Source organism: Columba livia, chromosome 11, assembly GCF_036013475.1.
Source record: "Columba livia isolate bColLiv1 breed racing homer chromosome 11, bColLiv1.pat.W.v2, whole genome shotgun sequence".
Taxonomy (NCBI): Eukaryota; Metazoa; Chordata; class Aves; order Columbiformes; family Columbidae; genus Columba; species Columba livia.
In genome coordinates, this window is record NC_088612.1 from 6,211,651 (window position 1) to 6,239,223 (window position 27,573).

The 27,573-nt window shown below is 40.4% G+C and overlaps 1 protein-coding gene across 7 annotated transcripts in view; it reads right to left on the reverse strand.

Annotated features, from left to right (window-relative positions):
* AGBL1 (AGBL carboxypeptidase 1) overlaps nucleotides 1-27,573 on the reverse strand; it is a 276,743-nt gene that overhangs the window by 200,891 nt on the left and 48,279 nt on the right. For all 7 annotated transcript variants that reach the window (XR_010475347.1, XM_065076581.1, XM_065076580.1 and 4 more), the window contains 9 exons: nucleotides 18,869-19,077; nucleotides 13,840-14,005; nucleotides 12,807-12,880; nucleotides 10,817-10,933; nucleotides 9,217-9,818; nucleotides 7,202-7,285; nucleotides 6,086-6,172; nucleotides 5,575-5,723; nucleotides 2,216-2,303 (listed from right to left, as the gene is read on the reverse strand). Coding sequence is in view for 6 of the 7 variants with exons in the window: in XM_065076581.1 (XP_064932653.1) it covers nucleotides 2,216-2,303; nucleotides 5,575-5,723; nucleotides 6,086-6,172; nucleotides 7,202-7,285; nucleotides 9,217-9,818; nucleotides 10,817-10,933; nucleotides 12,807-12,880; nucleotides 13,840-14,005; nucleotides 18,869-19,077 (1,576 nt within the window). In the remaining variant the exon portion in view is untranslated. The remainder of the gene's footprint in view (nucleotides 1-2,215; nucleotides 2,304-5,574; nucleotides 5,724-6,085; nucleotides 6,173-7,201; nucleotides 7,286-9,216; nucleotides 9,819-10,816; nucleotides 10,934-12,806; nucleotides 12,881-13,839; nucleotides 14,006-18,868; nucleotides 19,078-27,573) is intronic.

The following is a 27,573-nucleotide window of genomic DNA, read 5'->3' on the forward strand; positions in this document are numbered from 1 at the left end:
ATTCTCTGGGTGGCAGATAAGTGACTCTAATTTCCCATCCTTTATGGGTTGGGGAAGCTGAGACACAGACAGGTGAAGCCACTTGGCCAAAGACACAGGCAGGTCAGTAAAGGAGCTGGATTGTAACTCAGGAATTCAAAAGAATCAAGCAATGCAAATACAACATTCTCTTGGTCAACTTGTCCTTAGATTTCTAGTCTGCAACATTTAGTATAGCACTGGTATGATTTGGAATAAAGCTTTGTATTAGCTTAGACTAAAAAGGCCAAATTAAATATCAATATCCTGGTTTTCTAGGCCACTTCAAAACACAGTCCAAATGGAAACTAAACTACTTATCAATTCTAATATGCTGATGAATTTCCTTTGTCCAAAATCTTCTACAACCTGGAATCTGGTGTCTTCATTTTACATGCCCTGACGTTCTGACATCTAAATGTGGTTGTTAAGTGCAATATGCTTTAATAATATCCTGGTTCATACCATAAAAAAAAAAAAAAGCAGTATTTAACAATTTACAGGGCACGGCTGTTATTTTGGAGCCTGTCACATCGACAGTTGGGAAATTCACAGTATAACTTCCTCTTCAAAGGCCAAATCCATGTTAATCCATCCTTACTGTCAAAATTCCAGGCAGAATCCCAGTCAAAGCAGAATATTCCTCCAGCCATCTTGCTATTATATTAAGGCCTTACATTGTGTTCTAAAGCTGTCTGACTGAGCCTGGTATCTCAGCCCTCTCTTGTAGGTAACATTAGAAATAAGAGGTGCTAATGTGATGATGATGATTTCATCTAATGTGATTATTAAGATGCTGAAAAGAGACCCAGTTCTGACACCGCCATGATCACCAAACAGTCAAGTCTTTAGTGGTGATCTGAGAACAAAACACTCCATGTACCTCATTACTATCTGTGAACTGACGATTGTCTGGAAAAGCTAGAGGTGAGATAATATGCTTAAAATGAGCCATGAAACCAAAGGCACAAGTACACTGTCACCAATTCAGCATGCTGCCATTGTTCCTTCAATAATTTGCGAGATAGGAATATTATTCAGCACATAAAAGCCGCCAAGACAGCAAGTGAATTAGATGATCTTACAGTAACTGCAACTCTGTTTATCATGGGTGTATCCTGTCACTTCACAGAGAAGCAATAAAATAGAGCAGAAATGTCACTCAGCCTCCTCTTGACAAGAGCACTGCTAATATCCTCTGTAACAAAAACCCTCTCATGAGACATATGGGAAAGGTGCACGATGACAGAGTTGTGCCACAACATTCATCCTTAGGAGTGAACTATCCCATCTTCAGTGAAGATGAATGTCAGCAAAGAGTAGCCAAGGTGCATCACCCAGACATCTTGTGAATGCACCTTTCCTCCCCCTGTCCTTCAGCTCAGAGGTTGCTCTCGATAAGAGCCCTGCCACAAAAGCAATTAAGGGCATCTTTGAGTTTCTCCTTATTTTTGCAAATATATCACTCTTTTCCCATTTTTATTAATAAGTCCTGGTAAATGCAATTAGAGGAGGTTCCCCACAAAATGTGCCAGTCTCACCCCTGAATACCTGTGACAGGGTGAATGGAAAAGAAGTGAGCTACTTCCCCACAACACAAACATGATATGACTATAGCAAGTGAAGATACTAAGGTCTAGAGATGGATTCACAAGCAGACAAATAAATGTGCATTTGTATATGTCTATTTATATATATATATACACACACACAATTTATAGTGCATATACACATACCCCACATACATACCCCCAGACACCCCTGTGTATACGCTATAACCTCTTCTTAGCTCCTCAGCTCCTACACCTCTTACTAAAGTCAGTGTATGCAAAACAATGATCCCATCTAGCTCATTTATTTCTGGACAGGGAAAAAAAAAAACAACTATGCTCCCTTGGTGGGGTAAGCTGCCTTGTGTTCCTGGCTGCATCAGCAAGGTTGGAGTGCTCCCCATTTCCCCTTTTCCTCTTGGGAAAGTGAATTCTGCACATGCCCCACTTCTCCCCAAGCATCTGATAAAGAGATATCACAGCCATCTTCAGAAGCTGGAAGCACATAACACATTGACCTAGCACCAATTTAGAGACATTTTAAACAGGTGGCAGTGGTGGTCAGAGGTTAACAACATCAATACAGTTAACAGAAGAGGAACAGAAGGGAAAGGAAGCTACAAATTATTCGCCAAAAATGCACTTACTTGTAGTAACAGATATCATGGCCTGCCCGAAGCCAGCGAGGCCGGCCCTGGAGAGCTTCCTTCACGGAATACATGACCAGCTGCATGCCTACAAAGAACAAGACAGTTTCAAGTGACATTACTTCCCTGGCTAAAAAGAGATAGGGGTAGGCAGAGAAGTATCATTATTTTGCCAGTAACTCTCTCAGCAGATAGGTTATGCAAAGTAAATACATCTCCCAAAGCCCCGTGCTTTGTTCTGATATAGCCATATCTGTATAAAAAGCACCTCCTGAAGAAGTGAGCTGAGTGGAGTTTATTAGAAAATAAATTATCCTACTGGCCTTTGCAAAGGAGCTTCAAGCTACTCTGTTTACAAACAGAAGAAGAGAAAGAAAGGAATAGAAATCAAAGTATCAACAAGATCGGTAATATGGTTAGTGCAATATTTTATGCTTGGCTGCATCTTTATTGAAACGTTAATCCTACCACAGTATTAGAGATCTGTGGTGCATCCAGTACCATAACTTCATAAAGCAGCAAGCAAAACTAGAATGTTTTAAACTTGCCATTAGACCTAAATAATACTTCTGCATCACAAATACTGATAACAATTGCATCCATCTCTGTACTGTGTTACACCAGAAGGTGACTTCTTCCTGACCTCCAAAATATTACCATTTCATGCCCTGAGGTACGAGGCTGTCTCTGATCTGGGCTGTGTGTACATCAGTCACAGCTCCATGAACCCAGCCCTCTTACAGGCAAGTGTTTGTTTCCAGTCCCTTTGTTCTACACACCTCCCTGCTCTTTCACAGGTACAGGAAGGATCCTGCTCTGCACAGGGTGACCCTAGCAAGGTACTGGGGGCTGCAGGGGTGACCACAGCTCCAGTGGACCCAACACAGCCACAGCTGAGCCCAGCAATGATGCTGGCAGCATTTCTATGAAAGCATATTTAAGAAAGGGAAAAATGCCCTTTTAAGTATTAATGCATGTTGATAAGTTACCCCTTGAGTCTTGTCTTGGCTGTTCTTGTGCTGGAAGGAGAGAATGCTTGAAAATCATTAATACTGATGACATATTTCCATAAGCAGCTATTCAGTTTCCCTTCTTCCTTTGGGTTTTCTCTCAAACTCTCCAGCACTTTAAGAGCTGGCAACTGTACTGGCAGAAATGTCTTTCCAGCTCACATTTGGCTGCAGTATAGGATAACACTAACTAGCCTACAGGCAGGAGTAACCTCTATATTGCTGTTTCCTGAACCTGCGCCACAAGCCACATAACAAGAATCAATTCTGTATTTGGTTCCAGGACATGGGCCACATGAGTTTTGAGAGACCCCAGGCTGCCCAGAAGCCCAGTTCACCAGATGAGGGACATGAGGCTCAGGGTCTGCAGTGTTCTCGACATCCCAAGCACCAGCTCCAGCCCTTCTCTGTGAGCCCAGAGGACACACAACCCCCTCAAACTGCCTCAGAGTGATTGTTGACACTGGTCTGCCATCTCATTTTAATTAAAAAAAAAAAAAAAAAAAAAAGCAGTTTTCCTTTCCACTTTCCCTAAAGAAACATTCAGTTTTAGAAAATAAACACAAATGAGGCTTCTGAAAAAAAATCTCATTATTTCCCATGGTAGAATAAGTTAGTGGCAAATCAGGAAGAACAGAGATGGAGGCTGCACCTCTAACTTGCTCTGCTCCTGGTCACAACTATTTCATTAACTATCTGTTTTTACCAATTTGATAGTTACACAGTACCACCTAATCAGGCACAAAAGGGAAGAGAAAAATCAAAACATATCAGTAACCAGGAGCTGTAAAGTATTGCCATCCACGGCACTTTGGCACTACATCACAACTGGAAGCTTTTAGTATTATAGCATGGGCATTAGCCCAGGAAAGTGCAGAGGGAATGCAGCAAATAAACAGCATCTCTTACCAACCATTTGTGCAAATATTAATATTATGCATGGGCTGGAAGGTTTGGTGAGCCTCACACAGCCAAGCCAGATAAGCTGGAGCTTCCCTGACCTCTCACAGCAGCAGAAGGAACCCACAGAACTGCTTGAACAGTCAACCCCACACACAAGCCACAGCTCAGCCTCCCTCCTCACACCAGACGGCATTTTCACATTTTTCTTCCAAATATATTTTTCATTTCATGCTTGAACATGTGAGTCATGTACAATTTCAGGTGCACAAAATTAGATTATAAATGCTCACAACAGCCAAACCAGCAGATAACAAGAAATCTTCCACCAATAATAGCCAGAATCTCTAGCTATGAAGCCACTGGTGACTGTATCAGAGGTTGTACTGGGGTTTACAGTAGCATCTTGGTATACTTCATTTTCAGGCTGCCATCAGACACATCACACTCAACTGTCTGTTAGTTCAGGGGAGCAGAATAAGAAAAAATTCATTTGCAATCTATAGAAACACTTGAACTTCAGCCCTTAGGTTTAAAGACCAAATGCCTTAATTTTTTATGCCACTCATCCAGCCAGTTTCGCAAATACAAGTGACAACTCATCACAGGTACTAGTGCTATTTGCTTTAGGTACGCTGATGCTGAGAAAGTTCTCCTGGTGATGTTGAAGGCTGTACCCACAGGGCTTCAGAGGAATGCAAAGTCTGATATTGGGGGCTTATTAAACATTCTGAGTCAGGTCTTAAGATGGTGTAAATTAACACAGCCCCATGGAAACAAATAAAAAACCCAGTCTATGCCAGCTAAGAATTCAACCCACAGTCCCCATGCAGAAGAAATAATTTCTCTTCTAAAATGGGCACTGAAAGCTGAGGTTTGCCCTGCCTATTTCTGAGCAAAACTACCTTTCTCCTGAACTACAGACTAAAAGGAACTCAGAGAGAGCTAGGAACAGATTTATTTTTTTTTATCATTATTATCAGCAGAAGTCTCAGCAGGTCTAAAGGCAAAGATGTCTTTCAGGATAAGCCCAAAGAATAATAAATATTTGTCTGAGGATTATCTACATTTATTTAAATAATTTAAGCACTTTCCAATCCTATGCTCCTCATTCAATTTCAACACATCTTTTTTTCTCTTCTCCCAGCCCCAGTGTCATTCTTCCTCAGTTCTGGTCTCTAAACATAGAAAACAAACAAACAAACCATTTTATTTTCTTTTTCCCAACAAATCCTTTCCCCAGTCTCAATATTCATCTCATTCCTCAGTCCTCCTGAGGACAAAGAAGAGTCCTTTGACACATCTAAGGTAACTCTTTCAGTGGATTTCAGGGTAGATAAGATTAAACTTACAGTCTCCCTTGTAGACATGGGAAGTTCAAAACCTTTATGGCATTAAAAAGATGCTCTTATACACAGAAGACTATCTCAATTCCCAAAAGACTCATACCATAATTAAATTGGCTGTTGAGCTTCTCACAGTTGATAATGTTGAAGCGATAGGGGACTGCTAATTTCATGTCACGGACTTCAAAGTAGAACCACTGGTGATGCTGGTTGCTGTTGACATCTGCATTCATAATTAAGTCATACTCAAACCTTTTAAAGGGAGACAAAAAGAAAGGTGGCCATGAACACCCCACAGGTCTGCCACTGAGCCTGCTGAGTAGAACGGGCTATACAATTAAATTCATTAATATCCTGTGAGAGTCAAAGAACAACAAATTTGTAGTAGCCAAACACACAGTTAAATACACTATGTTAGTCACGTCAAAACATTCTGAGCTCTGCTTTCTCACTCCTATTATTTTCCTGACATCTAGGTGTTGGCACAGATCATAAGCTCTGCATCATAAAACCTGCTTTTCTGGCCAGCCCTTTCCAAACCGAGGGGAACTCCAGCATTTCATGCTGTGATCCCAGCAGAAAGGCTGGTTGGGACAGAGCCGCTGTGTACTTACTCACGCACTTGGATGGCTTTGCGAAGGTTTCCCGATTCAAACTTGGAGAAGAATGTCAGACAGCCTGGAGCAGCTGGGCTTGAGTGACTGCAGTAAATCAAAGCAAGGATACCTATAGGAGGTTACTTCAAAGACAAGCCTTCCCCAGCACATTTTGTATGCTAAAATAGGGGGGTTTATATTTTTTTCTCATAAGCAGGACCCTGAGAAGTAGAAAGAGATAAGCAAATCCATAATTTTCCTAACATAGCATTCTTCTCTCCTCTTGTTGTGATTCTAAGTCACATCTTTTTCTTTCCCAATACTACCTTTCATCCCAGTTCATATTTACTTTCTTTATTCCAGTTATTTTCCCCACTGAGTTATTCCCATTAGCTTATTAGTTGCATAAGGCAGCTTTATACAATTACTATGCATTTACTCTTCCCTCATCAATATACTTTCCTTCTTCTAAAGCTTAGAAACCTTTAAATTCTCCTTGAACAACTTCAAAACTGCCTTCTACCTCTGACTGTCCTTCACCTTTTTTTCCTCTAAAAAACTTATCCAAGTCACCTATCCTTCCTCTGAATCCAATTTCTTCATATTTGGGACCTTTTCAATTACTCTGTGCTACATCTTCTGAAAGACCACAATTCTTGGCCATATTTGAGCACTTAAAACAGGTCACAAGGCTGGATGCTTATTTTCAAAAGTCATTTATAAATACCAGAGCTTTCATTCAGGGTACATCTACAGCCTGTGACACTGGCCATATAGACACTCAGTGTGATGCCTGTTCAGGTGGGTGCAGACAGACTGCATTTGAGTTAATAGGTACAAATCCCAAATCACTGCATGCACTGCAGACATCCAGGGACCCTACAGAGCCCCTTTATGTACAGATTCTCTTGTTCTGTCTTAAAAGTTTTAAGGCTCCTTTGCTCCCATGACTTCCACAATAAATCCTTTCCTCAAAGCCATGTACTAGGAATCTACTTCTCCCATACACTTTTCCTACTAGGGCTTTACCTCTTAGGTTATTTATTCCATAACGTTACCTGAGCTGAACTGAGCTCGCTACCTAACCCAGCACTGACAGTGCCCCTGGTTACAGAACTCAATGAAGTTACCCACCTGGGCTCATCTAAATCAAACACAGTTCTGCCTATCACATCATCTGGTTGGATTAAACGGCGGACATCATCTAGTACTTTGTCCCTAGAAGAGAGAAGAAAAACAAAGCGAAACAAAACAGGCAGATTATAATGACACTGTGAGAAACTTCAGCATAGAGCAATCTTGTAGAAGAAATATGAAGAGGCTTAGGAAAGTCTTTTGAAGGACTGGTAAGAAACAGGACTTCCATGTGCTAGTTCCAGGTGAATCTCTTTTGTATTTTTTTTGTTACTATGAGAAATCACCTGATCCACTCCCATTACAAGTTGCATTTTGTGTTAAATTACTGATTCTGTACAGTTTTTATTCCCTACAGTGTTCTGTCAAATTTGATTTATCCCCAGTTCTTGCCAGTCAATGTTGATCTCCCAAATGGCCAGCCTTGCCCCATGAGGAAATATCTGCCATAACTTATAAACCTACTAGTCTGTCTCATCGTGAATCTTGACTCTAAATCAAGCTAATTTCTACTCAATATTAAGCTGAAGTTCTCTGATCCCTAAAGATGATCAAAATATGGAACACCAGATTTTCTTCCTGACCTCTGCAGCAATCATGTTATGCCCTGAAGCATGATATGATTATTCCCATTTTAGCTGTATGGTTACACATGTTATTATAGTCATAAAAGCACAGCTTTTAGAGCAACAGTGCAAGGACAAGACAGTAGAGTGATTTTGCCTCTAAATAAGATTTTAGCTTTTGTATTTGCTGCAGAAAGAAACATCTCTCTAGAGGTCAGAAATTATTGGTCTTCACGAATGCCATTTTATTAGCGTTGATCAACTTTAAAGTTCAGCACAGAATCCAGCCTCTTTGGTGTCTACTAATAATTCCCTATGCCACTAGAACAGAATATAAAGTCATTGCACACGGAACAAGCAAAACAGTAGTTATAAGAGGAGCTCCCTCTCCCAGCACAGCTTCAAAACAGTTTTCCCTTCACCTGAACAAATAACACAAGAACAGCAGCAGCCTCCAACAGTGTGCCAAAGGGGAGATCTCTCTTTTTATTTCTTTCTGCATGTTGCATGCCACATATGCTGTGTCCTCTTGCAGGCTGAGCAGCAGGGAGAGCAGACTGCTTATCTTGCCCCAGCTGATGCTCTCTGGCTCATGACAGGCTTCCCAGAAGCAGATGCTCATACTGGGGAAGGAGGAGAAGCTTCTGGAGGAGCCCATGGAGCAGGCAGAGAGCAAGAGTTACAGCAAGAAGCGTAGATAGGGAGATTCACAAGAACAACCTGACAGACACCGCTCCAAGAAGACAGAAAGAATTTGTCCCCGAAAAGGCGGATGGGACCCATTGTTTCAAGCACTAAAGATGGCTGGTAAAGTGCGAAAATGTATCCCAAAAGGACACAGCATCTTCTCCATCTCTAACATGGACTTGTTCTCATCCATGTTTTACTAAGCTCACCAATTCATAGCTCCTTCTCAGTCTTGGTCTGTTTAAGCAAAAGCCACTAGTACATCTCTGTCAGAGTTTTGACCGGCTTAAAGTCCCATCACATATGTAGGTACCTTGAAACATTTATCAATAACCAGTTAATCAATAACAACTTGGAATATGAAATAAGGGAGGCTTTATGGATACCCAGAAGCCATAAAAATCTCATCACTCCAAGGCTGCCACTACCACCTTCACCTATGAGACAGAAAAAGCAACTCACAAACAGTTCACAATTCATTCGCTGGCACACAGAAAGTCCATGTCAGAGATAGGAAATAAGACTGCTGATTCTTAATCCTGTTTGTAATCCAGTTAGATACCATTTTTTCTTTCCTCAGGAGGAAAACCTAAACAAAATTATCCCGCTGTTTGGTTTATCCCCTTGCACCAAATCAGTAGTTAGCCCAAAATTAATTCTATAACTTCCTAAAACGTTCACAGATGCAATAGTCAGAACCTACATAAAGCAATTTTGAGCCTGAGAGCTCTCAGTGTAGTAATTATATTAAATCACAATCACCTTTGAACCCCATGCTTGCGCTCCAACATGGGCTTGCTGAAAGGAGGTGGCTGGTGGCCCCAAAAATCAGGGAATGCCAAGTCTTTGTAGTTTGGTATGGACTTAACACATTTGGCCCTAGTTATGTAGAAGAGAGGGCTGTGGAATGGGATATCCCCTTGGTGTTTCTCCAGAAGATTTGTCACTGTGTCTGAGCTCTCCAGCCTCCCTCCAGGATAAGAATTGATTGCAGCCTCACATTCAGAGCAAAACACTTTTTTGTACCAAGCAGCATCTTCAGGGAGAGGACGTAAAGTGAGCATATGACTCCTGGCTGGATCTTCCTCTTCACAAGAGTCTGCATCTCTGGCTGCTTCTGCAATGTCTCTCTTTTCATCAGTCTGATCCCATCTGCTTTTCTCCCCCTTTGTCCAGCTCTGCAGTGGAACTTGGAAATCCTTTTCCCCTGGATCTGGTCCCATCTCTGTGATGCTTTGATTTCTCCATCTGCAGTTTGGATGTTTCACAGAAACAGCACTTGGAATGAAATGAGAGGGAGCAGAGGGAAGACTCTCAGTCCTGTCCTCCAAGGTCTTCTCTTTCTCAGATTCTGATTCAAACTCCTTTAAATTTAAAAAGCAGAAGAAATTTAAAGAAACTAAAGACAGATTGTGCCTCCTTCCAGAGGATACCTTTCAAGGAAGAAAGAAAAAATATTTACAAGCCTCCCAAAACTTTAGTCATCCAATAAGAGAGCCAGAGTAAAATCAACCCCTGGACCACCTGCCAGAATCTCTCTATCCACAAAGTGGTTTTTACAGTAGTCCTCAAAAAAATAAAAGGATCAGATTGAGTCATCTGAGTAAGTCATCTCCAATGAAAACTGATTGTTCTAACAAAGTAGGGAAGATAATTCACAAGGAAATTTTAAAAAATATAAATGTTACAGCAAGGTAAAGGAGGCCAACCTGTCATGCAGAACTCCACCCCTGCCTTCATGTAAGTGTATAAATTAATCCCATTTGTCTACTTATGGTCATAATAATTGTCACAGCATTGTGTGTACAGGAAATACGTTAAGCCAGCGGTCCTTTCTAGATTTGTACTTGAATCACAGCTTTAGCTCTCCTAAACTCCAAGACTTGTAATGAGTGCAATATTCCTCTTCATTTCTTGCCCCAAACTGCAATAGAACAACGATTTGAACACTGCATTTCACCCAGCAGCAGTGAAATTTTCTCCATCACTTCCTTCAAAACACTAGTTGACAGTATTCATTTTCCACATCTCATCCTGATCTTGATATTGCTTTTGAAATTGCCAGCAAGAATACAAATTATTTTCTGACGGATTTCTCATGTGGCAATTGATTCAATAGCGCTTAGTTAATCCATATCCAGATAAATGTGCATCAAACAACATCACTCCCTTTCTATCACTCCTGGTCCACACCAATAAACTATAGCAAAAAAGTATAAATCTTTTTTTTTCCAGTCCTATAACACATGTACGTTTTCTTTTGCAATAGCCTTGACCAGTTATTGCTTGTCAGTACTGCCTTTCAAGAATTTCTTGAAGTCTTTTACATTCACAAATAGAGGAAGCCACACTACAATAGTACCTGAAAATTATGGGAAAGTTCTGGACACATTGTTTCATATTGTCCAAGATCTGCCTCTGGCCGGTCAAGCACTGGTCTTGATCTCAATTTGCTCACATCTGTCTCCAAGTCATAATCCTGCAAAATCAGAATGAGAAAAGCGTATATATTAAACATGCTCCACAAGATAATACTGCACATAACACCCTTGATTTCTAGTGACATCATACTCATTTAATGAGTCCTATAACTGTTTTTCCTATACTCATTAAGGTTGTTAAAGTCATTTTATAGAAATGAACAGAGACACACAAGAGGAAAGATTACTTTGTGAAAAGGGGGAATTTGATGCTTTGGCATTTGAGTACATAAGAAAGATACTACGAAAAGATGGTTTCAAAAAAGCACCTAGACTTGTAGATACTTTTATTGCTAGGTAGAGTTTGAACTGATGTTTGGGGCTAGTTGAAAAGCAACTGAAGAGCTGCACAGAGTATTTGAGGTCATTTTAAAGGGGTTTGCCACTAACAGCATCATGATGCATAAGCAGCTTCAAACTTGCTGAAACTTCATGTTAAGAAGGATAGAGGGTTGATGTGATGATTTTGATTTACATAGAACTGTCTGAACAGTTACTGGTAGAAGTGTAGACCCAAGCTTCAGTTTGGTTAAGTATTACTAGCATGCATAGATATGCATTATGTAGATATGAAAAGCGTTTGTAAATCACATCAATATCAGGAAACACTGTGCAAATGATAACTCATACAAAAAAGGTAAACTGAAAGTTTATTATCCATTCCCTGCTCGCTTTACCCTTACAAAGATTTGTCACGGGAGATATATGACCAGCACACCAGGTAAACAGTACTTAAAACTCATATTCAGAGCAAGCTCTTAGGCAAAAAAAAACCTGCTCACATCTACTTGGTAAATCCTTATGAATAATGAAATAGTTCAGAGGCATATAGGATCTCTTTCTGAATAAATAACTAATTAAAGAGGACAATAAATTCACTATGAACCTTACTCCTAATGAGCACCTTGACAAGCTCTAATATTCAGATAAAAACAGACAGAGAGGGGCAAGGTAGGACACTGAGATATAGATATATATACATACACACACACACACGTTTATTTATTTTAGCTTCCTTTTTCTTTGGGTGTCATTTGTTGAATATTTGAGGAAAAATAGACAGGGCAAGTAATTAAAACATCCTTTCACAGAAACCTCAGTCATATCTAATTAGACTGTATTTAAAACTTCTTTTATTTGCCTTCCCAAACCACTTTATGTGGATTAGACCTATTTAGCAGCATTCACTACTTCACATTTGCATATGTTCTTGTATGCACATTAATAGAAAAAGTTTGCATTCTCATCCTCAGCTAGCAGGGTTTGGGTTTTTCTTGCCATTTAGGTCATGAGTGTGCAAAGGAGAAGTCAGAGAAGCACTGAATAATTCATTATATTATTTCTCTGTGTTCAGCACCAAATAAAGAAGAAGCTTAGCCACAGCTACAGCTTAAAAGGACAAACCTTTTTCTTAGGGTAGGTGCACAGCCCAAATATGCCCTAACATTGGAAGGAAAAGAGGGTTAGCCTTTTCTAGGTAATAATTCAGTTTTCTGCTACTAAGTGCCATTTCTCATCTACACCTAGAGGAATTAAAAGATCTCTCATTTATGCTCAGCTGTGCACGTGAATTTAACAGTCACTAGTCAGTCTCTCTGCAGGAACAGAGAAGCGATCAAACCTGCTCCATTGTGGGTGACAAGCATGGCAATTAATAAAACAAATGCATGGGACTTGCTTCAATAAAAGCCTATACTTTCTCTTTTTCTCCTTTCAAATATCCTTCTAGTATTCATATAGTGTATTTATGTGGAACCGCATAAATATCTACATTCTCTGCTTAGACAGTTTATCAGGATGTCAAAATGGACAACAAAAAGTTTTACTTCCCAGTATGCGGCTGATTAAGGAAACTACAGTTCATATACCTACTTCCTCCTTACTCTCCGCATCCTCATTATCCATGTTTTTTTCAGCCTCTTCCTCTCCATCACTTTCATAGTCACCTGCAGAAGCAGAAAAGAAATACATGCAAGGATGGTTCAAAGTAATACCCCTCTCAGGCCCTACACAGAAATATGTGCAATCTCTTCTATTTGTGCCACACACATCTTCCAACTACAACCCACTACAACCCTGAGTAAAGCAGATCCCATTTGTTAATCTAGTATAAACTAATTTGGCATTAAACCTCCCACTTTTGAAAGCTCTGCTCTCTTGGACTCAAGCGCTGCCTCTCAGAAGCATGAAATATGTCACCATGATATGGATCCAACTCACATTACAAAGCAATACAGAGATTTTCTGCTTGGCTGCAAGGATATTACAGGATGCTCTTAATCTGTATTATCTAGATTAGGGTATTTTACTGCTATCATCATTATAGTATTTGAGTATCTTCCATACCAAACCAAAAGCAACAGAGAAACTGTTTGTGTGTACCACCTTTCTATGGAGTGCCTCTCCAGTCTGTGCTTAAGTTCTTCAGCAAGTGCTCACATCTTTTACTCATGCAGTGTGACTGCTATCTGCTTTTATTTTGAAAAGAAAAAAGGTAATACTTCCTGCAATTCTTCACTGAAAAAGCTGCAGAATAGCGTTTCTCCCGCACACATAGTCATACACAGGCACAACTGTCTCTCCCTCTGTTGCTGTTGTGGAGTAATGGCACCTCCAGGTTCTTCCACGCTCACTCCGTTTCACTATTTTTGGATAATAGGATTTTTTTTCTCCTTTTCCTTGCTCCTTTTAATCTTCTCTCATTTATCCTCCAAGCAGAATCTCCAGGCTTTGAGAAAACCTGAGTGCAGTTTCATCTCTACTGAATGACACTGTAGGTGATCATATTGATTTTAACTGTACACCTCAGGACAGGGCTGCCAAGACTCCCTTCCCCAGATCCCACTGATTGATTCTCATGTCTTGTTCCTTTTCCTCCTACTGAACTCACCCTTCAGCCATTTACCTTCAGATCCCTCACACGGAGGTTCAGCCTTGGCATTCCCAGGAAGAGGGAAAGAATAGAAACTTCTTGCTGTCGGCACAGGCAGAGGCTCCTTGGGGTAGCACTTTCTCAGAATCTGAGTCACGATGGTTATGATAGGATCCAGATTTTTGCAAGACAAACAGTCCTAGGGACCAAAGGGGAAAAAAGTTGTCTCTTAAAATTTTCCTGCCTATTACATACAAGTCCCCAGAACAGAGATGCTCTTCTGATTGGAATATGAAATCTTTCTATTTATGGCTTTTTTTTTTTCTGCTCCCCCCTTACCTTTGTGGGGTTTATTTTTGTTTGTTTATTTTTGTTTTGTCACTGTTGTTTGGTTTTGTTTGTTTGGGGATTTTTTTCTGGTCCTTCTTGTTTTTCTTTCCCCCTCCTTTTTACCATTAAAGAAATGTGCCTGGAATCGCAAGACCTCAAGTCCTTGCAGTCCATTTCTACAGAAATACAGGCTATCATGGACCTCAGTAGACTCCCACTGATGCACATCATTTAGAAGACACAGCATCCCCTAGCTCTGCTCTAAGGCATCTATTACTTTATAGTCAGAATGTATTGTAGGAGAGGCACAATTGTAGCATAAGCTAAAGTATTCTAGCTAACACAGGTAACAGTAGCATTGAAGAGATGGTCTCTAATATGGATTTTTTTAAAAACCCTGCAGGGAGCCCACATATGTGTTTTGGCTACCAACACACACCAAAATCTCTGCTTCTGAGTCGTCACCACAACTATACTCAGAGCTATCATACCAAAACTAACATAGGTAAACTAGCACAGTTACACCGTCTTCTCACTGTACATAACTTACACTCAAAGAAAACATTCCTACTGTAATCCATTCTATATAGTTAAGCATTAGGCCCAATAGTTAGTCTGAAAGATCACTATGTATTACCTAGTCAAAAAATACAGGATTCCTGCAGTACACCACATTTTCTACTCCTATAATCCATGGTAAAAGATAGAAACGCAAGAAGTTATGAGAGTCCGGGTGTTCTCTGAAGACACAGAATACTTTGTCTTTTTACTACCATTCTGTGGAAGTGAACTTGGTCTTTTGTTGCAAAGATAACACCCCCACCACCACCCAGAACTAAAAGACTCCCCTGGAAGATCACAGCAGGCATTTGTCTTCAGTATAACAGAGACAGGGAATTTGGATGAGCAAATTACAGCTGCTGCCCAAAAGTGAAGTTGTTTAAAACTGATAGGTGCAATGCTCAGAAAACCAAACCTTCAGATTTCAGAGACATGGATTAATAGATGCAGTATCCTACCCAAGTTCAAAGTTGTACCATGCCTATCAGCATGTCATCTTTAGTGGCTCAGGACTAAGCTGATCAGAATAGAAATGAAAGTCAAGTAAGTAGTGTCAATGTTCTGTAAGGCAAAAAAGGAATATTACAATACATTTGAACACCATTTTATATATTTGCATCCCTTCAGCACAGATAAAAATGGAAGAGTTCATAGGGCAGAACAGATTTTTGTGCCGTTGTCTGACAGCCCACAGTCAGGCTTTGGGCTGGACAAAAACACATTCAGCAGAACAAGGAAGATGACCAAGGAACATAAAGTACTTGATAATAATCAGGAACAGAAAAATTGCTGTATTGGGCTTTTTTTGGTTGTACAGGATTTTATTCTGTTTTCTCATGTATGATTGAATGGCATTATAAGATTCAGTGGGATTAGCCAGGATTCCTGTAGGGAGGCTAGAAAAATCATCTAAAGCTGACATGCTTACAAGACTCAGTACAAGAATCTTAATATGTATTTCTAGATTTCTGGCTGTTAGGAACAAGCAGGAAAGAAAAGACAATTCTGAAAGCATCTTTAAGGAAAGTTTTATTGTGGTTAGAGCAAAACACCAAGGAGAACTGGTTCCTATTTCCAGTTTTTGCAATTTATTCATGCTTTCATACAGTGTTTGGGTGCCTTTGTTTGCTTGTTATTAAAGGAAAGATACAGAAAGTTTGTCTACATGTGGGAACAGAATAACATTCTTGAACAGTGTTACTATAGTTTGCTAAAGCTGTTCTGTTTTTACTAGAACAGTGAACAGAGGACTGTATAAATGGTTGCCTTGGGCCAGTAATCTTAATTCTCTGCCAAGTAAATTCAGATAGTCAAGAACAAGACATGTTCATCCAGACAATGAACATCTACACATGGAGTTATTCAATGATGCTGTTTGAAAGTAATATTTTTCCTTATAGTAAATTAGATTACAAGCACAAACAAGCCTTTAGATAGCTTACAGGGAATTTGTGGGACTGTTTTCATTACTGTTCATAAAGTACTCTCAGATTCCAAGATAGCACAGTTTAAAAATGACCCAGAAATCTTCCATTGGTAAAGCCTTTTTTGCTGACACCCAATAAATAGACAGGAGATTGTTTTGTATGTGTATAAACTATCCCATTTATTTTGTGGTGGGATGTTGTAAATGAGGGAAAAGAGTGAATCCTTTGCTCGGAAAACTCACGTAAAGCTAACCTGAATTCAGAGGATCTGCTTTTTATCCTCCACACTCAAGTCTTTTCTCTACTGAATCTGGAATAGACCAGATATTATAATACATATGTGATGTATACAGAAAAGGAGGTTTCAATATGACAGTGAGGCAAAAGGTAACAATGTTAATAGATGCTACTACTGAGAAATATAGAGCAGAGTATAGGATAACATTATCCTAGAGTAGACACTAGTACAGGAAGGCTGGAGAGATAACAGGCAAGTGCTTAAGAAATCAGAGGGATAAATTATAAAATAGCAAAATAATGTTCCATGCACCAGTCTCTCCTAAAGTGGATACAAACCTGTTTTTGTGTCTCAGAGTAGGCAGCTCTGCCACTGCACACAAAGCCAGTCACCTGCTAATGTGAATATACCATTTCACTGCCATGAAAGTCTAAATGGAGCTTAGAAAAAGAAATGGGAGCAGAAAGTGCTTCCTTTACATGAATGATTTCATTTTCTAAAATTATTTTTCATTCGAGGTAGGAATGGAACTCAAAATATCTCTAAATCCTCTTCAAATAAAGTAGCAGTCATTTCTAATCTGTGTAAGGAGACAGACTTTGAACTACTGGTTCTTCCTGTAAAGACATAGGCTTAAGGGCTATTAAAAGCTCAGGTATCTCAGATGTCCATCAGCCCACACAATCAGCAGCTGGACAAGTTTCAATTGAAAACCAGCCTTGTAAATAGGAAGTCCACTGAACTTTGTTAAAACAAACCCATTTTGGCAAAACTGTTTCAATTTCAATAGATTAAATAAATAAAGCTTTCTACAGAACTTTTCTAGCCAGCTTTTAACACCTTTAAAATCTCATTAGATGTCCACAGTTTGGTGACCACAGACAGCAAATTCCTAAAGGCACTACAATATTGTCTATACACACAAAGAGACATTGCTTTTCCAAGAAGGTGATGTCTGTCTTGCCCCATATCTTTCTCTCTTACTACAGACTGCAATTCCTTTCAGGAGGATAGATTACCCATTTTCTGTCTGCCATGAAGGTTATGAAGATTTTAGTGGCAGCAGAAGTCTCTGTCTCCAGTAGGGAAGACCATGAGAACTCCAAGGGCTGCCAGACTCCCCTTGATACCTCATGTCTTGGAAAAACACTGCAAGACTGACAATATCCCAAAGAACTAGTGAAGGAACATTGAGCTTTGAATTTATTAACCTTGGTAATTCCCTTTCTAAGATCTCCCTAGTAGCACACAGTAGAAAAAAAGCAAACTGGAGGCCCCTGAAGGTGTCATTTCTGCTCCACTTCTAACCTTTGGAAGGATTAGAGTTATCTGTGTTCACTGCAGTCTTGGTGTGTCATTCCCTGTTTGTTCACCCAAGGTGACTCCACACTTGCACCTTCCGTGGGGTTGCTCCCAGGCTGAACTATCAAGAGGTGTTAGCTCAGAAAGCAACACGGGCTGCAGAAGGCTCTTCGAAGGGAATGAGCTGACATTGACCCTGAAGCAGCTGTTGCCATCCACCCTATTCAAGTTTCTGCAGATCAGGGACTTTTCATTAACAGAGGCCATATTCGCTTGAAAGATCTGTTGGTTCTGGCCACCTCATTCCCCCAGAAAAAGTCATCAAATCCTCATGAGGAAAGTGAAAAAACTACCAAAGTACTACTGGTAAGAAATACCTTTCAGTCACAGGAGATTTGTTCACAACAGTAATGGAAATGGTGAAGAAGCAAATATGCTGGATCAAAAGGCAATGGATTTTCTTGAGGAGAAGGGGACAGGTTTTTCATTCTGTCTGCAGTGGTGCTAGAATGAGATAATGCACTGACAGGTGCAAATGACAACAGAAACACCCCTTGTGGAATCACACGGATCAAGAACCAAAGGTTTCTCCATATGTGACTTCTCTAGAGAAGGGTAAGGAAGCATGTTGGTGAGAGATTCGGAGGAAACAGTTACTGTTCTTTACTTGCCCTTTCTAAATCCTACAGGGATCCCATCCCCAGGACCATGTCATCTTTCTTGACAGGTCTACATTAGTCTTTCATAAGATTAAAATTGGGCCTCCTCAAAAAACAGTTGATGAATGTTTCTCCTTAGCAAAGGCCTGGCTAGATCTACACTTCCTCGGGGAAAAGACTGATTGGGTAGAATTATGCATCTGGATTCCTGAAAGAAAACATCTCATGGAACAACTAAGCAACTTTTCTGTGGAGACACTGCACTGCTCTTTGGCAGAGGAAGTCCAAGTAGATAGCAGGATCCAGAGGGCAGGAGAAAAAACAAAGAAAAATCAAAGTATTTCAGTTTTTCTGAAATACTTACTGTAAAAAAAACAAAACAAAAAAAATAAAAAAAAAATCAATACTTTTTGTTCTAACTTTATCATTTTTCCATTGATGTGTTATATAAATTCAAAATAAAGCTATGGAATTGCCTGCACTGTGTGGCAGAATCCAGCACTAATTACCAATCCATCTCACTTAAGTACAAAACCACAATTTACCTGTACAGTTGTGAAGAGAATGTCCATACCCTGGCAATCAAGGAAAGTCTCCCTGCCCAGCTGGACATTGGTGATGTGCTTTAGGCAGAGCAAGAGACCCCTACGAACATAAATGTAGTTGTTGGAGACATCATTGTGATGCCAGTCTTGATAGAGCCTCAGCAATCCATCCAGGTAGCCGCTGGTCACTGCCCGACGGCTATTAGACTCTGAAAATAAAGAGAAAAGGCTGAATTAAACACTTTCCACTACTTATGGTGTTTGTTAACCACATGGCTACTCAGTGCTCAAACTCAGACGTCAACACCGGTTAATTCTTGCTTAAATGGTCTCAGTTTTGGTGTTGTGTTGGTTTTTGTTTGTTTGTTTTAAACACAACTTAAGATGTTATTTGCTAAGCATGAGATAGGCTCCTGAAATTGTACATGAAAAAAAATGAAGCTGTCTCTCTCCTGTCTATGTGGAAGTGGCCACTCCAAAACCTTCCAGATGAACAGAACCATGTGTGGGGAAAGGGCAGAGTCCATTATCACCTTCCAAGTGTCAATAAACTTAATTCTGATTGCAGCACCATAAGAATTTCTGAAATTAAAGCAGCTTGTGAGGACTGAGAAAGCTAAATGACAATAAAGTTAGTTGACAGCAGGTCACATAATCTTCACATAGTTCTGTACATCAATCCTGAGCAAACGCTTTGCTGATACAAATCCAGAAACCTTGTAGCTGTACAATCCTCTCACGGTCAGAGAAATTATGTTTAACTTTTAAATGTATTCCCACACATAGCTCTACTAACGAAAGACATGAATCAAGTTATTCTGGAAACCCACATTCCTTAAAAATTAACAAAACACCAACGTGAGCAGCAGCAGTTTGGGCTTCTTTTCTGTTGCTTTCTGGTTCAGATTTTAAAGGTCACATTCAGATAAACTTTAAAGGCTTTGCTGCTTAGAAAAAAAAAATACATATATAAGTACATATATATATATATATATATATATACACACACATATATATAAATTAAGCTTTATAAAAATATAAGAGGAAAGCTGCAATGTTCCCTTAATCATGTAGCTCCAAAACATCAGATTAAAAGTAGATGATTATGAAACTTGTGATGAAATACAAATTCTGCTGACTATTCTAAAACACATCCCTTTGCCCACTGTGGTCCTTACTCTGCCCCACAGGACAAACATGAAGCCATTCCAGACACTTCAAACCTACCCTGCCTAAACATCTTTTCCTGACTGGTCCTGACATTCCTCACTGTGACACATGTTAGAAACCATCAGGAGCTCAGCAATTAACCAAAGGGGCCAGATAGCATATGTAAGAGGGGAGCTCAGCTCCCTGAATACCAATCAGCATTTGTAGCTCACAACAGATGGCTCTTGGTATGGGTTCTCCAGAGCTAGTAGGCTCCAAATCATTTCCAGTTCGTGAAACAATGTGCCAGAGCCTCTCACACCTGGAATGTTAAAGCTATCAGTGGGGATTTACAGGACAGGAAAAGCTAGAGGTTAAGAGAGAGAACAGATAAATGCTGTATGAAGAAAATCAGTAACAAGAGAAGCCATGGAGTAAGTAGGAAGCAACTAGTAAGCAGCAAACCTCAATCTCAATGATGAAGCAGATGGAGGTATTGGAAAGGAGAAGGAGGTCACCTAAAGTTGTCTCAGCCTGCTCTCTGCAGTACATTAGCAAACTCTTACCTGGAAAAGGGACTGAAGGGTAGTTCTCATACCTGGTCTTGTCCCAGGCCAGTTTGCCAGCTCGTTTTAATCCTGCTCTGCACCTTCACATCACCCCACTGACGTGCCCCTGCAGCAAGATGCTGGTCACACAGCTATTCCAGTCCCACACAGCTCTGCCCAGTCCCCTACACCTTGGCCTGCAGGTCTGCCTAGCACTTTATCCCCTTGTTGTTAACCATCTCACATTAACTCTGTCAGTACATCTTGTCTTTTGGGGCATGGTGGCTGTCAGCATGTAGAAAGTCACTCTTCTCTCCTTTGATGTTCACTCTATGTTTCCTTTTTTCCTATTTGACTTTCTGCAAGAAAACTTGAATTGCTTGAGAGCCCCTTATCTATCCTAATGATTTTATTCACAATTTCCTGATAATCCTCAAGCAGTTGTCATGTTTACTAACCTGCAGCATGACTAACCCCTTAAATCAGTCAATCTTCCTTGATGAATTAGAAAGCTCTGTAAAAGTCAATAAGTATATAAAACATGACAAGAAGAGTCAGGGAGTATAAGGACTAGATCTAAGGATTTACAGTCCCAGCATTCAGTGCTTGAAGTCTAAGCTTTCTGTGCCAATGCCTATAGAACAAGGGAAATATTGGAAAGCACTGTGGGCAGAGCTTCCTAGGGAATTAAAAAAAAAAAAAAAAAAGATAATTCTCATAAAATGTGTTCATGATATTTTCCTCACATCTTTCAAGTTTGGAACCCAGTTGCACAGAGACCAGAACATACAACAGTCCCATGCCTCAGTTTTATCACCGGATGAAAAGCGTAGAAGAAGCCAAGCAAAATAACTTAGCTCTGCTCTCTCTTATGTTTTCTGTAGTACTTATCACCTTTAAGATCAAAACTGTTGCTTTGAAAAGTGAAGCTGAGATAGTCTGTTCTGTGAGAAGACAGAAGAGGCAGGACTATAGTTTCTTCAGCACTTTGATCAGTAATAGTAAGAATTACTTGCTGAAGGGGCAAAAAACCCATTCATTTTGTTTCTCCTGTCTGATTTCATTGATTCTCCTCTGCTCTCCTGTGTTGTCAGTGTTTTTCTTATTTTTTTTTCTTCCTCTTTTTCAGTTGTATAGTCAATAAAGTAGTGCATAAATGAAGGAGGAAGTATGCCAAGATCTCCAGAAGGCACAATGATAAAAAGAGCCCTCCACACCTGTCTGTGTCTGTTAGTCTCCCCATCTAGGGATGCACCTGCATGGGTATCTATCTATATTTTAGCACAAATACAGATGGTGGAAATGAACCATACAGGTACAAGCAGCACTGCACAGATTTGTAGGCAGCGAGAATCCGCCCCTCCCAGAGTGAGTATGCATAATGTAAGTGCTAAAACGTCCTATGCCTTTTGACCCTTTTACTGTTATTCTTTCATTAGTCCCTTTCCTTTGCTCTGGATATGGCCAGTGCTCAGTGGAAACGGAAGTTCTGCTTCCACATAGCTTTCAGAAGTGCCCATGGATGGTGTTTCCTAGTTTGATTGAAGCTTGGTCTGTCTTCCTAATCTTACTCTGGCATTCCTGACAGAGAACCAGAGTCTTCATCACCTTCTCCAAACCTGTCACTGGCATACTGTTTTCTTTGCAAGCGTTTCAATTCTGCCTGCTGAGGCTGGGGTGGGTGATAGGAGAACACTCAATGGCTTCTTAGTTTCCCACATATCTAGAACTGACCCTCCACTTCTGGCTTTCAGTGCAAGTCTAAGCACTGTAGCACAGAATACCTGGCCTAGATAATCTGTGCAGTTAGCCAGAAACATCTGCCAATATGCAGAAGCATGAAACGGTTAAAGATACCTCTAATTTAGCAAGAGCCTCACACTATAAAGAAATCCCCACTTTTGGCAGAATTCTGATTTTGCACTGGGAGACAAGGACAGACTCTAAAGCCAGGGGTTCAGTCTAGTAGATAAGCCTCATGACTGCCAGCATTTCTGGGGACATTTCTGAAGCCCTCCTCTCATTCCAGTCCCCTTTGAAGTGTTTGCCAGGAACACAGGGACCACTGGAAAACATGCAGCATATTTAATCACAAATCTGAATTACAGTCAACCTGAAATATGATGAACAATGCACTGCTTACAAGGCAGAACAAAGAGATAGTTATCTTTCTATCTGCTTAAATCTCTTTGTTGATGCCACTCAGCTGATTCACTATGCCAAGAACATACATAGCTACAATTTGGAGATAGGAACTGCTCTGCTGAATTAACCCTATGGCCCCTAAAGGAGTATGAAAAACTAAAACTTCCCCACTCTGCTCTAGTGATCACCTCTTAGGAATAAAAAATGCAAGATATCTCCTAAAGCAAAGAGAAAACAGCTATTGTATTCAGTCATTGAGTGGCCATTTTGCTAAAGATGAGCATCAGGGTTCCCTATTGAAACAAAATTAACTGTCCCCACAGAGAAACCACATCACCTATCAAGTGCTGGGATGAATTCAGAGCCCATGGGCACTACAGTTCCAGCAAGCAGCTGATTATTAGCTCAACACTTGTTGGAAGCCAGATCACTACTTGTAATTGTGCCCTGTAAATTTCAGAGTCTAGGCATTTATTTAAGCATTTGGGATCGATGAATAACACTGGCACAGAGGCAGAAAACACAGACAGTAGTTGCGAGCAAATCCAGGTGCCATGTTTTACTCTTAGACCAGGAATCAACGCCAAGCTTAGCTTCAGTACAAGAACAGGTCATTCTTTCTACTCAAAGATTTGTTTCAGTTCCAGGTGTTAGCCAATTCAGAGACAGTCATACCAATTGCATTATGACATAGTGATTCTTCTCCAATTTACCTTTGTTACATCATCCATATGTAAAAATTAAGACAGAGCAGGACAGCCCCTCCTGAAACTTTTGAACTAACCCCAGAAGGAAACTGATTTTCAAGAAAATTTCTCTATTTTTCCCTTTGTTTTTTGGTTTCACAGCATCTTCTCATTGTAACTCAACAGAAATCTAGAAAACCGTAAAAAAAAAAAAAAAAAAAAAAAAAAACACGCCACCTTTTTGCATAAAATTTCCAGCTTGAATTTTCTTAAAGTGGTTTGAAAGAGTTCAAATAAGGATGCTAGAATTTGGAAGACTTCCTCTAATTCGGCCACTGAATTTCCTGAAGCTAGATCATCACTGGAGGAACAAACACTGCTCATGCCAAGACAAAGGCAGTACACACAATCGCTGTCAAAGATGTCAGAGAATCATGCAGCTCCTCAACAAATTGGTTATTATACCCACCCTGAGGAGTAAAACAGCAGGAACATGCCATCCCTGAGGAGATGGAACCAACCTTTTTCTCTAGAGCACTGACTTACTCTCGGTTTGGGATACATCTATGAATGTAGTCTTGGGGAAGGGAATACAAAGGACATTCAAAAATATTTTTTCTCCCCTATAAGGTACCTCTTCTGCAGGAGATAAACTTAAAATATGGAATCAAGACTATTTGTATTCTGAAATTCAGGAAGAAAGGACAGACACCGAATTTGTTTTACATGATTACAGAAGGAACTATCCACAAAATTCAACTCTGATTGCAATACCCTACAAGTTGTGATGATGGATTTGGGGCCAGACTGACAATGGAGTTTGAATCCAGAGGTGGGTAATGAAGTCTCAAACTGACCATGAGAAATGGGTGCTTGGTGAAATATTAGGCAAATACAGACATGCTGTTGGCTACAGGAACTGGTATGGTCTAACCATAGGGTTATTGTGACGCAAGATCAAAGATCTGGTTCTGTTGCAAAGCTCTATAAATTCAGACACTGAGGATGCAGCCCTTTCAGAAACTATAATCTGCTTATGTGCCAGAACATCACTTTCTGTTCCTTGCAGAGTTACTTGGCCCTCCTTAAGGCCAGCATAAAAGGAAAAGAATTACACTGATTATTTTATCCTGCCACCACAAAACAGAAACCTTATTCTTAGATTAAATTAAAAAAAAAAAAAAAAGCAGGTGAAAGGTTAGATACAGGTTACTTGACAGAAGATGAGGAGGAAAAAGCAGGAAATAAAAGATGAAAGGCTGGAGGGGACAAAAGGAAGGCAAGAGGATAAAGATGACAAAAGGAAGAATGAAAAGACATAGAAAGAGAAGGGAAAGGCTACCAGCAGTAACCACTGTTAGCATATGTAATTGTCTTGATGAAATAAGCATAATCAGGGGGTCACTACAACCTGTCTCTTTAAATTACTCCTTACAGTTTTACCAGGCAAGCACTGCAAATAGGGCCCTTCCCATTTCCCTGGCCCTTTCCTTCAACATTCAGTGAGCAAACACCTCCAAGACCCGTTCTAGCTAACTTCCTTAGACATGCAAGCTGCTAATTCAGGGAAGCACAGATAGTCAGGAATAACAAATACAACCAAAAATTAGATTAAAATAACCTGCTGATAAACAAATTGCTCACCAAAAATAAATATTGGATTAAGTGCTGGTGAGAGCAGGGATCCCTATAACATCATCGCCATCGTGTGGCTCAAGGCACTGAGACTGCAAACCCCTAGACATGCACTTTGTATAGCAGGTGTCTAGTTTTTTTCTTCCACTCCCACAAAACTGAGAATGGATTGCCTGTTTTACTGGGGGGGAGGGAGGTGTGATTTTACTAAAAGCAATAGAGCCCGTGGCTGAGAGCAACACAGAGGACAGCCCTTGCCTTCCATTGTTGCCCAGATCTTAGTGATGAGCTCCCCTGGTCTTACAGCAAAACTGCAGCAAGATATGAAGACAGATGTATAGAGGAGAAGATGAACAATGCCCAAGGAGGCTGGAAAAAGTAACATGAGTACCCTGGGACAGAGAGAAGAGACGCAGGGAATGCTGCTGTGCTTCATCCCACATGTGTTTATCTATAGCTATCAGTATCTACACCGTCATCTCCACCCTGGACTGTAGTAACCATCTAGGAATCAAAGGAGAAAGGATAGACAGGTGTAACACTGGAAAGTTTGACTGTAACATTCAAGAGAAGAGTAAAAAAAAATCCCCAATGCTCTCACAGCACTTCAGCACCATCACGGATATTTACCAAGCAACATGTTCAGCCTGTATAATAATGTAGTTCAGTCAGGAAGAGTTAACAGCATGATGGAGAGAAAACATATTAAAAAAAACACCAGCAAGGCAATGAAAGAAAGACTTGCTATAACCTGTTTGCTGTGTGCATATGGGTATGGCAGGTGGAGAACAACAACTGGGAGAGTAGCATGCAAGGATTAGTAAAATACTCTGGGCTGCGTAGAAAGAGATAAGTCAGGAGTCAAAAGACCTGCTGATGGTCAGACAAGAAACATCTCTATATCAGCAATCCAAGCATCCACATATAGGAAGGTGCAGCACTGTCACTATAAGGGATATAAACTTCTATTCCTTCGTTATTCACCATCACTATGACTATTACTGATTTCCACTATGTACAGTGGAAGAGGACAACCAAGGTCACTCTCATCTTGCACTGAGTTTCCAAGCACGTATTTCCTATTTTGGATGAAGCACAAGTTTATTGTGTCCTATTATTTATTTATTTGGACAATCTCATACTTTCCCCTCTGAAACACAACAGCAACAATTTCCCAGATCCAGCTGGAACAGTAATTTTTTTGTTACACTGATGTCATCTTTCCTGGCAGATCTTGCTTCTTACAGTTATGCACCTGTTAAGTGGGCATTTAGCATCAGCTTCTGTTAGGAAAGAGACAGAGGCCAAAGTTTCTAACCAGCCCCTGGCTCTGCAGGTGGACAAAAATCTCAAGTAGAGCTTAAGGAAGCCTGAGGAGCTGAAGATGGATGTTTCTGAATCCATCAGGGAGACACGCTGCCATCTGCCTGCTCCTTTTAAAACTGCTCTGTGTTTTCCCATTGAAGCACACTGCCAAAAGCAAGAGGGACACTTTCCCTCTGGTGCAACTCCATGTATAATCATAACCCCTGTAACCATTTTGGGCTGAAACACTTCAGGATATGACAGCCCTACAGGGAGACCCTCAAGAATGGATGCGTTTTTGTCCTGTTTTACAGCTTCCACTCCAGCAAAGCTGAATCTCACCAGCATTTCCCATCAGGCCAGCTATTCAGTACCGTAGCACATTCCAGGATTTCTGCCTCCCATTTAGTTTGCATCACATCTAAACAAGCTAGAGTGCTTTGCCATGTACCATTTTAGCCCTTGTTTCCATAAGCAATTTTCAAGTGCTATAGAATTGACCAGATTTGATTTTTAACTTTCTAAGAATCCCTGCACCATTCAAAGGCATAAGGTCACAGACATAAATAAGTTAACTGTGACAAACAGAGCTGTCCTGACACAATCATGACAAAGAATTCAGCTCTTTTCCAACCATGGTGAATTTCTCTCTGGAAGAACAAGAGATGTTTTTCACATCTCCTAACTCACACCTCCCAAAAGGCACAGTTTGCTCATTTGTATGCAGCTGCCAGAGCAGTCTAATCCAGAAGCCTGGATCTTCTCACGTCCTGAACCACAGGACAAGGAGAAAACTAAAAGACAATCTTGACCATTCAGCGTCAGACTGCAGAAAACATCAGAAGACACAGTTCAAGCTGACTTGAGGGCCGTGGTACCCTCTTTTGCTGCACAGTACTGGCACAATTTCCAAAACCCCAGTTCTGGTGACTTAAAAAAACATCAGATGAAAACAGACCACGTGTTTTCCTAAAAATCACTTTTCCATGGAAGCAGTAGCTGGTGTTGCTGCAACAAAATGTTGTTTGGTTGTGAATTACAAAGGAGAGCAGCACACATAACTGCAAAGCAGGAAGGGCATCTCCAGAAAAAGAAACATCTCTCCCAGTAAATGCCTTTGTTTGCAAGGGTTGGCAGTAAAAATGAACATGAGAACCCTAATCTGTACATCACACTGATCAACCACAGTGACAATGTACGGACTGCTTTGCTCAGACTAAATTTCCACTGGAGTTCA